General features: G+C 39.1%; 1 protein-coding gene across 1 annotated transcript in view; it reads left to right on the top strand.

Moving 5' to 3' along the window:
• The window catches only part of STOML3 (stomatin like 3), a 34701-nt gene that overhangs the window by 4328 nt on the left and 17605 nt on the right, over nt 1-12768 (top strand). Inside the window, exons 2-3 of the mRNA XM_016161358.2 lie at nt 11585-11688; nt 11770-11842. Coding sequence (XP_016016844.1) covers nt 11585-11688; nt 11770-11842 — 177 coding nt within the window. The remainder of the gene's footprint in view (nt 1-11584; nt 11689-11769; nt 11843-12768) is intronic.

Below are 12768 nucleotides of genomic sequence, written 5' to 3'. Positions count from 1 at the left end.
TTTGGGAGTTAGGGATTTATTGTATGTTCTCCTTGAAAATGTTCTTGCACATGTAAAGGAGCCATTATCTGGATGAACCAGAGTATCCACAAATGGTATTTAGAATTCTGGCTAATAAAAGAAAAGAGTTTTAAAATAAAACAAAATATTATGTAAAGTGCCAAAGCAAAAATTTGCATCAAAGTTAAACAAGCAAGAATGACTAGTTAAGACTGGTGCAACAGAGAAGGGAGGCCAAAACTCAGTCTGAACCAACTCTATTGAAACAAAGGGGGGTATAGAGTTTTTAAAGGCTAAAGTGAGCTGTGGAAAAGTACTGGAGGACATTAGGGGGTAGTCATAGGCTATCAGTGTTTACTAATAAACACATATCTTTATGAAAAGCAGTGTTTTCACAATGAAGAGCAAGGTGCCCACTGAAGTTAAGCTTCTGCTAGCCCACAGATTCTAGGACATAGGGGTTCCACTATTTTTGATGATTACATTTCAGAAGAATGTTCTACTAGGTTCTTAAGAAAAATAACCTCGGATTGTAAAACTGGAAAAAAGCTTTTTTAAAAATTTATATCTCAGAGGGGCAGAAGAAAAAATTACAATGACAAGTGTTCTAAAGAAAATGCTCTAAGAATAGAGAATTCAGGAGCCTACAGTAAGGGAGAATCTGTTTTTAATGTTTAGTCAAGATGAGGGAAATGTTAACATTGTTTTCACCAAAAAACAGTGTTCCTGTCTGACTAAAGGAACTCCTGGTATGGATAATAATTCCTTTACATGTAATTTATTTAATCCTTACAACTAATCATTATTATGTTAATAGAGGTGGAAACTATTGTTACCAGAGGGTGAGTATCCTCTCCCTGTGTGTTGTCCAGGTGCTTGATATCTCGAACAAAGAATTGAGCAAGACACAGAAATATAGTAGAAAAGAAAAGTTTTATTAGAAAGGAAAGTTCACTTCCAGACGTGGAAGCGGGACTGAAAAAGAAAAGCATGGCTCAAAAGGCCTGGTAACAAAGACTTCAGGGTTTTTATCCCTTTTTTGCTGTGGGCGGTTACTTTTCTTAGAGAAGTAGGCTTCCTTGATTGACAACTAAAATTAACAGGACTCAGTGATTCATCATTTTGCTTTCTGCGCATGTTTGTTCTCAGAATTCCATCTGTTGTGATATTAATGAACTTCTGGGCACATGCATCATATTATAATGATGGTATAATGAGGCTCAGGCGAGTTGAAGGTCATTGGGGTCTTCATTGCACAGCTGAGAGTGACTGGCTTAAATTGGAACCTAAATCTCCGCCTACTGAATTCTTTGTGTGAGTTAAAAAATGTCTTCTGGCTTGCTTAATTGTGCTTGGATTAGGGTGGACCCCATCTGAGATAGGACAACTTTCCTGCCTATCTCTTTTCTAAGAGTCATGAACCCCCTTATTATTAGTATGGATGTCGAGGGACAGGAGGTCTCTTCTGTATCTGCTTCCTACCGAGAATGGCCATAGTTGTTGCCTACAGGGGTGTTGCAGTAGTTTGTTACATGTGGATTGTGAGTTTATTTGCCCTTGTGTGAACTAGATTTGAATTATATTACGTGTGTGTAAAATAGCTCCACTAATGTTAAACCTCAGAAATGTAAACAACTTGTTTTGCCGAACTGAAATTGTTTACCCCAAGAGTGAAATTGTTTTGACTAAGAGTGATAACCAGACACCAGTGCACCTGGCTGATAAGACACTGAAGACGTCACCGCTACACATAAAATCTCCAGGACTCTCTGCCTGAATCAGAGCACTCTCTCTGTCTCACAAGAGTGTGCTTCTCCTTCTCTTGATTTTAGAATTCCAATGACAAATGCAATGATAGTCTCCACAAGGAATGGGACAAATTCCTTGTTTTTCCAAACTATCCTGCCGTCTTCAGTGTCTTATCAGCCAGGTGCACCAGTGTCATTGTCTGCTATCTGTCCACAGGCCGGTTTTACTTAAACTTTTTCAATCTACCTTTTTCTTTTTTAGAAAGCAGAGCAAGGAGTGAGTTTTTCATCCTTAATGCTAGCCTGGCCTTATATCCTCTGGTCTTTATTTGAATTATTGATTGAGGTATGACAAACATGCAATAAAGTACACAAGTCTTGAGTGTTTAGCTTGAGATGGAATATGCAAACAGACAGTGGCTGGACCAATTATAAAAAGAGAACTCTGACCACCAACCAGTAGCAGACTGCCCAGAACACCAACCTGCTTATCTTTAATAACCAGCTCAGCAAGCCAACCTGCCATAAATTAGACTTGTGGAAAGCCAAATTGTTCTCTCTAGAGACAATTCAGGAAGTTAACAATAACTCCTGAAACTGTCAGGGCAAAATGGCCAGTATTTGATAAATAACTGACAACTTCCCTACTTTATGTCCCTACTTCCAAATTAGGACCAATTAAAGAAAGCCAAATATGATGCCAATCACATATGATGCCTAGCCTCTAATTAGCCTGCCTACACCTCCTTCATGCCAACAGCCCCCAATCAGGGGACACCTGAAGGCTTAATTGTTTTCACTCTAAAGCTTTCCCACTCTTCCAGCCTTTGAGTCTGTCGAAACACATGTGACAGAGGCTGACTCTCTTGCTACGGCAAGCTTCAAATAAATAGCCTTTACTTTTCTTATTTGGTTTATCTTTCATTTATTTCCACAGGCTCAATAGGTCTAAGTCTATGTAATCACCATTCAGATCAAGATAGTTCAAGCACCCTACAAGGTGTCCTCATCCCTCCCCAGATGATACCCAACCACCAGTAACCCACTACCTAGAGACAGCTGCTACTCTGAGTTCAAATGTAATAGATTAGTTTTGCTTGCTCTTGATAAAATAACACAATATAAGTAAGATTATACAGTATGGATACATGGAGTCAAAAAAAGTATGTACACTTGTGTCTGGTTTATTTCGCCCAATATTTTGTCTGTGAGATTAATCCATATTTTACATATAGCAGTAGCCTTGTCTTTTTTCTTTCTAAGTAATATTTCTTAGTATAAGTGTACTATGACTATATTCATTTAATGATTTGAATTGCTCTTCATTTCTTGAAATTTTATGAATAAAATTGCAATGAACATTTTTGAATATGTTTTTCCTTATAATCAGCTCTCATTTCTCTCAAGTATTACTTAGAAATTGAATATTGAGTCATAAAGTAAATGTGTGTTTAGTAGATAATTTGTATACATGAGTGCTCCAATTAATTGCTCCATGACCTTGCTAAACTCGGTATTTTTAGTTTACCATGATGGAAATCGTGTATTATTATTTTATTGTGGTTTTAATTTTTATTTCCCTAATGTGTAATTACATCATTCGGTTTTGGTGTTTTTAAACAGTATTGAACAACCAAAGTGACTCCATCTTAGGTATAAGACTCCATCTTAAGCACAGGCCAGTTCCCAGAAAAGCCGCAGATAGTGAGACGATCACCCCACCCTAGACTCAGCCAATCAGAGCAACTATGGAAAGTAACTCTCCAAATTCCCCGCCTTGTTCCTTGGCGCCATCACCCAGACAATCCTGCTAAGCAACAAGCTCGTTGTACCAATCCTATAACGCCAAGATATCACTCCCCATGCTTACGATTTTTCCCTTCAAATACCCCTGAAGCCCCATGTTTGGGACCGCCTCCTACTCACTGCTGCGTCAGTGTGTGGACTGCGGTCCGGACTCGAGTCTGAAATAAACTCCTTCTTGCTCTTGCATCGGTGTTGGCTTCTTGTGGTTCGTGCAGATACGAGTCGGGGCATAACAGTATCATAGTACCTAAATGTTTATTTAGGAAATGACTATTTATAGTATCATTAGAGAGAAAATGACTATAGTAGTAGTAAAAGGAAATGATTATTTATAGTAACAGATCTGTGGGCAAGGATTATATGTAGTATTCATCTAGTATTTAAGTATGTTGACCAAGCCAAAGTTGAGAAATAGGCAACCAAGTCACTCAGCCTGTTTTATTTACTAAAATTAATTTCCACTTCGAATGCCATGTAAGTGGAGTTAGTGATTTGGAATATTCTCCCTTACTTCCTGGCCTCACAGAAGTTACCAATCATGCCTTGAGTGTTGACTTCTAGTCCTAAATACCCTAAAGGATACTTTAGTCTCCTTTGGTACTGTAGCTATATCTAAATGCCAAGAACAAGGCCTCAGAAGTATGCCTCTACATCAGAAGGTTGATTTTGCCTCACTGCCTCAGTCAATAAAGGTACACAAAAAAATTGCCATCAGTTTGTGAAGCTTGTGGGTACAACCTTACTTAAAAGAGATTAAGATGATGGTTACAACACCAACCAGGAAGTTTTCTGGTTGCAAAACAAATGGTTGGCTTTGGTTATTACTAAAGTCTTTCCAACTGAATTCCCAGAGTCGTCCTTCTCAGTGTCAGTAGCACTGGGCCTTGGGTTTTGTGTGTGTTATGGCTCTACCTTCTCTTTGCAGATTGAAGGAAAGATGTTGACTAAACATTCATCTATTCTTTGTCACAGCAGTATAAAGGAGAAGATTTATACTTATTTCACTAGCTGCACATGTCTTAAAAGGAAGTGCAGCAGAGCACTGACCCTATAATTACACTTGGCCCTATTGTCTCTTTTCCTGGTAGACATGAACTATTTGCGGGAAGTTCCGTATCTTACTCTTCTACATATCCACAGCCCTAGCACAGTGCTGGGTACATAACTGAAAAAATATTTGTTAAATGCACCAATGAGAAACCAGTGGCAATTTGTTGGGGGTGGCAAAATCTAGTTCTCTACAAGGAAGTAAGCATAGGATGATAGCTTTATGGTATTACACCATTTGCCTGCAGAAAATAGACATTTAGGGATTTAGATTAAGCTGGAGATGATTAGATATATGGAGGATTTATTGGTTACCTGAGAGAATTGTGTGGCTTATTTTCCTTCCATTAGCCCCTTAGCCTCAAGGGAAAGCTCTGGCAGGAGCCTTGTATAAATTGCAGTATGAGAGATTTCTAAAGCTTTTTTGTAATGCAATCCCAAACATGCCCTTTCAGTCAGAATTGTAATCCTCAAATCCACTTCTCAGCACTGCATGCTGATTTTAACTGTGGGAGGGGTGAAGAAAGAGAAAGGCTTGTTGAAAGATTTGCTCTGCTGGAACCCAAAAGAGCTACACTTGGTGCTCCCTCCAGTGCTGTGCAGCTGCTGGTGCCCTGCGGGGAAGCCAACAACCATGCTCACAGCCCCACTTTGATGTGCAGCTGACACCCACAGGCTCCTCCAAACCTCTCAGCATCAGTAGCCTGTGTAATTCTAATGCTTAAATGTAAATTTTGGAACATTAATCACATCCTCATTTTGTGTCTCTCATAACACATTTAGTACCTCACACAACCTTGCTCTCATGTAATGATGCAAGGACTTCATGGGACTACAGAGAAGCTCCTTTCGGTCAGAATGGTTTTCTTTGTGACAAACACTTGCTTAGGTAGCTTGGTGTTAAGGCTATAGATAGTCTGGAAATGTCTAGGGCTTGCTGAGATCATAAAGCCAAGTAGTCCCAGCTGGCCATATGTACTGCACTGCTGAAGTCACAGCCCTAGCATGTTCCAAGGTTCCTGAGTACCAATTATTACAGTGTCAACAGGGAAGGAACACACCAAAGGCAACAACAGGAACTGTGCTGCTTTTTCAACACTTTTATCAATATTCCAGGAAAGTGCAAATTGTCCCAGAAAGGCATGTATAAGCCTTGTTTATTGCAGGAAGCGACGCCTGATGGAAGAAATTTGGATGCTCAGACAAGTTTGTTAGAGGAAGGAGAGTTTATTAGGCTGGCAGAGTGCAAGCTCGTTCCAATTATTTTTCTTACAATTTATACACCTCAGAAGTGTTCCATGCAAGGGGTGCATGATTCCTTGGTCTGAGGGTCTATGTGTTCCTCCTGACTCATGATGGGAGGGGGAGTTTTGGGCGGGGGCTGCAAGGGGGAAAGAATTTCTGGACCATGAGTCCTATCTATTTACAGATCATTTCTCATGTAGGGTGTGACTAGTTTCCAGAAGGCCATTTAAAAATCTGTAGGGTGTGGTTAATCTACAATCAACTGAGTTGGTCATTTATGCAAGCCCTTTCCTTCGCATTTTTCGATGTCTCCTCTCTTAGTTTGTAAAGACAAAATTGCAAGTAACCTTAATTTTGATCAACAGGAGAATGGCTAAATTGAAATACAGGTTTAGAACAGAATAGTAGGTAACAATTAAGAAGAATGGAATAATAGATCTGTGTGTAACAGTATAAAAATATCTCCAAGATATATTAAGTTTTAACAAAAGTAGAAAATCAGATAGTGTTGTCACCGCTGGGGTGGTGTGAATCCAATGTGGCCCCAGTAGCTTGGTGGGGAGAAGGAGGATGGAGGACAGTGGTGTCATGTGTTGTTATCCCTCGGTTCTTTCCCATTGATGCAGCAAAGAATTACAGGTTGGTGAGATTGAGAAAGATTTATTGAAAGTGCATTTTAAAAGGAAATGGGCCACTGTAGGGAAGGCTGCAGCCCTGTAGAATTCAGGAGGTGGACAGATAAGATAATACACCCCAAAGAGAGGGGCAGGTTTCCAGACAGGAATACTTTAACAATGAAGAAATGGGAAGGTCTGTTTATGCTTGGGCCTTGATGGGAGGGCCTAGATGATCTATGTGAAGTCACCTTGACTGATATTTGGCTGCTATATAACTTATTGCCTACTGTGCATGTGCTTACCCAGAATTCAATCTGTTATAATTAGATTCATGAACTTCCAGGCAAATTCATGAGATTAAAATGACAGTATAATGAAACTGAAGTTATGGGCAGTTCTTCCTGCACATGCATTTGTAGCTGGTTTAGCCAGCGGCTTTTATGGCCTTTGTGCTCTAGGATTGTTGTAGTTCGATCGAATCTAAGACCCACGGAGCCAATTGAGATGAATTGTGAGCCTTTATCAGCAGCCAGTGACTGACTCTCTACAATGCAGGGTTAGAGAAGATCAACCCCCAAGCTCCCAAAAGAGGCAGTTTATAAAGCCTAGAACCACACCCTCATTAAACAAGCAAGCAGATTACAGAAGCAGAAGTTGGCTCACTTGAAAATTTTTCACCCTTAACAGGATTTGGGGGAATCTATAACCCTAAAAAGGAAGTATTTCTGGGAGGTGCTCAAGGAAGATCTTCAAGGGAAGTTTCTGTTGTAACAGAGCTGGGTCTTGTCTCCTGTCACTCATGCCTGACTACCTGATAATTTGATGCCATTCACTACAAAATAAAATTCACAAATCTAAAACAAGCATTTTCTAAATGTAGATATATATACATAAGTAATAATGGGTCAATAAGGAGATACACCAAGTTCAAAACTACGGAATTTCTTGATAAAAGTAGATTAAGTAGCAGATAGTCAGGGGGTACTTTAGTTTTATATATATTGCTCGGATTTTTTTTAAATGAAAATGTATATATACAGGTTGTGTCAATAATAACAAAAACACCGATAAATGAAATTCAACTAAGATTCTATTAAAATGTGCAATATATATATATATATATATATATATATATATTTAATTATCTAATTATCTTGCACCTTAATGTGGTCCAAGGCTTTGGCAAGTTTAAATCAGGAATTTAAACTTTGGCATTCTATAGGCAAGTCTTTATTTTTATTCAATATATTGTGTGTATTTAGTATAGTATGTTATGTACATTTAGAGACTATAAAAGGACACTTGCTCACAAAAGTTTGTAATACCATATATATATCTCTAAGATTTAGATACATTTTGCTTCAGAATGTAACAATTGAGAACACTGAAAATATCTAATGAGTACAGGGCTTGTGGAAATAGGCACAGCCTCATAGTGTACTGTTGAAGAGAATGTAGTTTTCTAAAAACTCTTTAAAGAGAACTTACCATCTACCAAAACTATAAATACGAATTTCTTTTGATGCAGGATAGGGCAAATTCCCCAAGTGGCAGGGAGACCAAGACCTGCAGTGAGAGAGAAGAGGGTTCTTGGTAGAGAGTATAGAAAGAATTCAAACACACGCCAAAGTTAGAGTCAAAAGGAAAGTTTATTAGAGAAAGGGTAACACTTCATAGACATAGTGTGGTCTTCTTTCAGAGGCAGAGAGTGGGACAGCCTAAGAGAGAATCAGAGACAGTAGAGAGAAATGAGAACAATAAGAGACAGAGTAAAGACACTGACAGAGCACTGAGAGGGATCCCCAGTATTTGAGGAATTCAGTTTATACATCATTCTAATGTAGGGAGGAGGAAAGAGAACTAAAATGTTAAATTAAGCTACTTTCAATGACTGAAATCTGCTGATCAGCCCTGAAGCCAGACCAAGAGGACACCTGCAGAACAAAGGAAGATTTCTGCTGTGAAGGGGAAACAGAAAAAATAGAGTCTTTAAATGGCTGTCCTACACAAAATAAAATTGTTTTTTCCTTATGGTTAAAACTATGGGGAAACTATAGATTAAAGGCTTGGAACTGTCAGCAGGTCTTTCACACTACATACTATTATCCTTCCTCACTTGATGTCCATATCAAAGAAAAATGGGTAAACAAAGTCTTTAAACTATAATGCATAGAAACTAAAGAATGATATATAAATTGAATTACCCCAAAACTGGGATCCTTCTCAGTATCTTTATTCTCGTCTCCCTCACTCTCCTTGCCTCTCTATTGTTTCTGTCCCTCTGAGTCTCTCTTAGCCTCTTTTACTCTCTGCATGTGAGAGGAGACCACTCTGTCTGTGGAGTGTTACCCCTTCTCCAATAAACCTTCCTTTTGACTCTAATTTTGGTGTTAAATGCATTCTACACTCTGCCAAGAAGCGTTCTTTCTCACCACAGGGCTTGGTCACCCCCCACTTGGAGGAATTTACCTGTTCTGCCTCAATTTTTTAGTTTTATGCATCAGTTTAAAAACTTTGTTTACCCATTTCCTTTGACATGCACATCCAGTGAGGAAGAATAAGAGTATGCAGCATACTCTTATGTAGAGTGAAAGGCCCACTGACAATTCCAAGCCTTTAATCCATAGGTTTCCCCATGGTTTTAGCCATAGGGAATAAACAATTTTATTTTGTGTAGGATGGCTGTTACTAGAGAGGAGAGCAGGGATCTTCTCCTGGCATATTGTCTAGGTTCTTGATATCTTGAACAAAGAATTGAGCAAGACATCAAAGTACAGTAGAAAAGAAAAGTTTTCTTAGAAGGGAAAATATATCTCCAGACATGGAAGCGAACCTGAGCAAGAGAAGGGTGGCTCAAAAGACCTGGTAACAAAGCCTTGGGTTTTTTTCCCCCTTTTTGCTGTGGGTGGTTACTTTTCTTAGAGAAGTGGGCTTCCTTGATTGACAATTAAAATTGACAGGACTTGGTGATTCATCATTTTGCTTTCCGCGCATGTTTGTTCCCAGAATCCCGTCTGTTATGATATTAATGAACTTCCGGGCATATGCATCATAATGATGGTATAATGAGGCTCAGGTGAGTTGAAGGTCATTGGGGTCTTCATTGCACAGGTGAGAGTGACTGGCTTAAATTGGTACCTAAATCTCCACCTACTGGTTTCTTTGTGTAAGTTAAAAAATGTCTTCTGGCTGGCTTAATTGTGGGCCAATTAGGGCGATCCCTTCTGAGATAGGATGACTTCAGTGTCTTGGAAGGCAGACCTGAAAGCCCCTAACTAACTTTCCTGCCTACTTCTTTTCTAAGAGTCATGAACCCCCTTATTATTAGTATGGATGTTGAGGGACGAGAGGTCTCTTCTTCCATATATGCTTCTTGCTGAGAATGGCCATAGTTGCTGCCTACAGGGGTTTCATGGAGCTCTTTCCCTTTCTGTCTTAGTCAGTGATCTCAGTGTCCTCAGGGGGCATCTGAAAGACAGGGTAAAGAGGGTTAGGTCTTTGTCCAGGCGGTTTCTCTTTTTGCTCCTTTGGTGTAGAGAAAAGGATAGACTTGGGAGTTGTCTTTGATTCTTTTCCACTGCGGCAGTCCTTCAAATACTTGGGGGCATCAGAGACAATATTGATCCACACATCGATATATGGAACCTGATCAGGGTGGCCAGGATTTCCGTAGATAATATTCCGCACCTGAAAGGCTGTTTGCAGGTCGAGTGACCCCTCTGATGGGCACCCTGTTCCAAACGTGGGCCAATCTAACTGGCAGAACCTCTGAAGGTCAAAGGGAGGGACACTGGCTCCGTAGGCGTGGGCTCGTCTCCTGAAATCCTTAAAATGATTAAGGAGGCACTGCAGGGGGGTAGGATGATTCGACAAAGAAGCTTGACTCATGTTAATAAAAACAGGCAAGACCCCCACAAAAGCCAAATAAGCCAGGGCTAGGATCAGCTTCTGACCTAGCATCCACGTGGCCATGGAGGCCAGATCTAAGGAAAGAATTAAAATACCACACATCGATATATGGAGTACGCTTATGAAAGGCAAGGCAACAAGAAGGTAACAGTGCATTTTGACCAGTCCGGACAGACGAACACAATACAGACAGACAAAAACAGTAACAGACAAAGGTAGACCAGTCCGGGCAGACAGACACAATATAAACAGACGAAACAGACTACAATTAACACAAAACACTAGCATATTAGGCAGGTACTGGGTCAGAATCTGACATCTCAGACCCGACCATACTAGGGAAGGTGTGCCACGTCCAGCCTTCCACTAGTTCTTAGGGCCCACAGACAGGAACATCCAATATAATAAGCCAACGTAACAAAATTCCATGAAAAGTCAGAAATGTCAAATATCAATGTCTGACAAGTCTCTGTAATCTCCATCAATCTGTAAAATGGGATAACAGAAGTAATTACATTTATTAATGTAACCATTAATGTATGGTCCAGGTGCCATATGAAAATAATGTCGCCTAATTCTCATCAAATACTTGAAGGTATGTAACTTCTATCTTCGTCATACAGATGAAGAAATGGAGGCTCAGAAAGGTTGAGTGGCTTACCTAAGGTCATAGCATTGGCAAGGATGAGAGCTCTCATAGATGTTTATACCCCAAAATTCTTCAATATGTTTTTCCTTGTGACACATTGTCTCTCTTTGGAGATAATAATACTTACCTATCTACCTCCAATGTTGCCTTGAATTTCACCTGAAGAATCCTGGGGCCCATAAATCTTCCCTTTAAAATGGGATCCTGTTGATTCTGATGTGGGTATTCAATGGATTACACTCTAGTTAACACTATTTCGTGTATTTTGAGAATAATAAACCATAACAGTCTTATATAAATATAATGATAATTATTACTGATTGCTATGAGTCTTGGAAGAGGCAAGTTAATTTCAATCTAAAAACCTAGATAGTTTTTGTTTGTATGTGTGTGCATGTGCATGAGTGTGTATATGTTTCCTGCATTCATGGATGTGCGTGGATTTAGGTTTCTTCATTAGTCCCATCAGGCTTGTCTAGATCTCAGAGTTCCTTATCCACACACCTGGATGATTTTTCTAAGAACCACATCAATCACAGGCTTGCTTCCTTCTCATTTCCTAGGTATCAACAATAAACAGCTTGGTGTTTGTGGCTGGATCCTGTTTTTACTTTCTTTCCTATTGATGATCATTACCTTCCCTATCTCCATGTGGATGTGCTTGAAGGTAATACCTTGGGAAATAAGTTGGACTCTCTACATGGGTTAATGAACCATTAAGACTAAATGCTCTTCCTTAATCTCTTAGATCATTAAGGAGTATGAACGTGCTGTTATATTCCGACTTGGACGCATTCAAGCTGGCAAAGCCAAAGGGCCAGGTATGACACTGCTGTTGCCCCTGACAAGAATTATTAAAGGCACCTAATACTATTATTAGTGCTACCAGCAACTAGTGAGAGGCAAAGAAAAAACACAGGAAGCTAGAGCCCCTTGCCTTCCTGTACAATTGAAGGATGTCGTCCTATTATGTAAATTAATGGGAGTGACCACTAGACCATTAGTTTGAGAGTGTAAAATTTTAGACTTGTTTTTTAACACTTCCTCTGAGAGTTTCAGGTAATGTGAGCAAAGAGTAACTCTGGTTACATTGGCTGGGTGTCACTTATTACCAGGGCCACTAAGAGAATGACAGAAGAATGAAAAAAGAAAATAAAAGGCAAAAATAGATAATTAAGTTACTCAGGGAGCATATTCAAGGAGCTGGCTCTTGATTCTTGCTATTTGAAAACAACTAATGGAAAAGTAAAAAATAAAGTTTTCTCTCCTAACAAGAAAATTAATAGAACTATAGAGCTGAAAGTCATTATAGAACCCCTTTTGTCAAATATAGTAATTATTTCCATCCTTTCTCTACAACCTTAAAATGAAAAATATTCCAATACATTTATATTATTAAAGGATTGGCTTTGGGGGGTGATAGGGGGAGTAAAGTAGCAGGCACTAAAACTCTCTAGAAGTAAGTTATTGATTTAATAATAATAACTTCTCTTGGTGTATATTTAACTGAACCATATGAAATTGTTAATATTTATTTTTGACTTATAAAAATAGCAATTTCATGTGATAAATTCTAATATTCGGGGAATAAGCAATATTTTAGAAGACACATGAAAAATAATGGTTATTAGCTCTATTTCTCAAATAATATTTGTTTTCTCTTCTCTATTATGATATATTTGAGTAAAATCATTCTTTCTCCTATTAGACTAAATGATCTCTGGGAGGTAGGAATTTTCTTAGTCCC

The sequence above is a fragment of the Rousettus aegyptiacus genome, unplaced genomic scaffold (assembly GCF_014176215.1).
Source record: "Rousettus aegyptiacus isolate mRouAeg1 unplaced genomic scaffold, mRouAeg1.p scaffold_m13_p_11, whole genome shotgun sequence".
In the NCBI taxonomy this organism is placed as follows: Eukaryota; Metazoa; Chordata; class Mammalia; order Chiroptera; family Pteropodidae; genus Rousettus; species Rousettus aegyptiacus.
The sequence above is the reverse complement of the archived record's forward strand: the minus strand, read 5'-3'. Positions and strand labels throughout refer to the sequence as shown.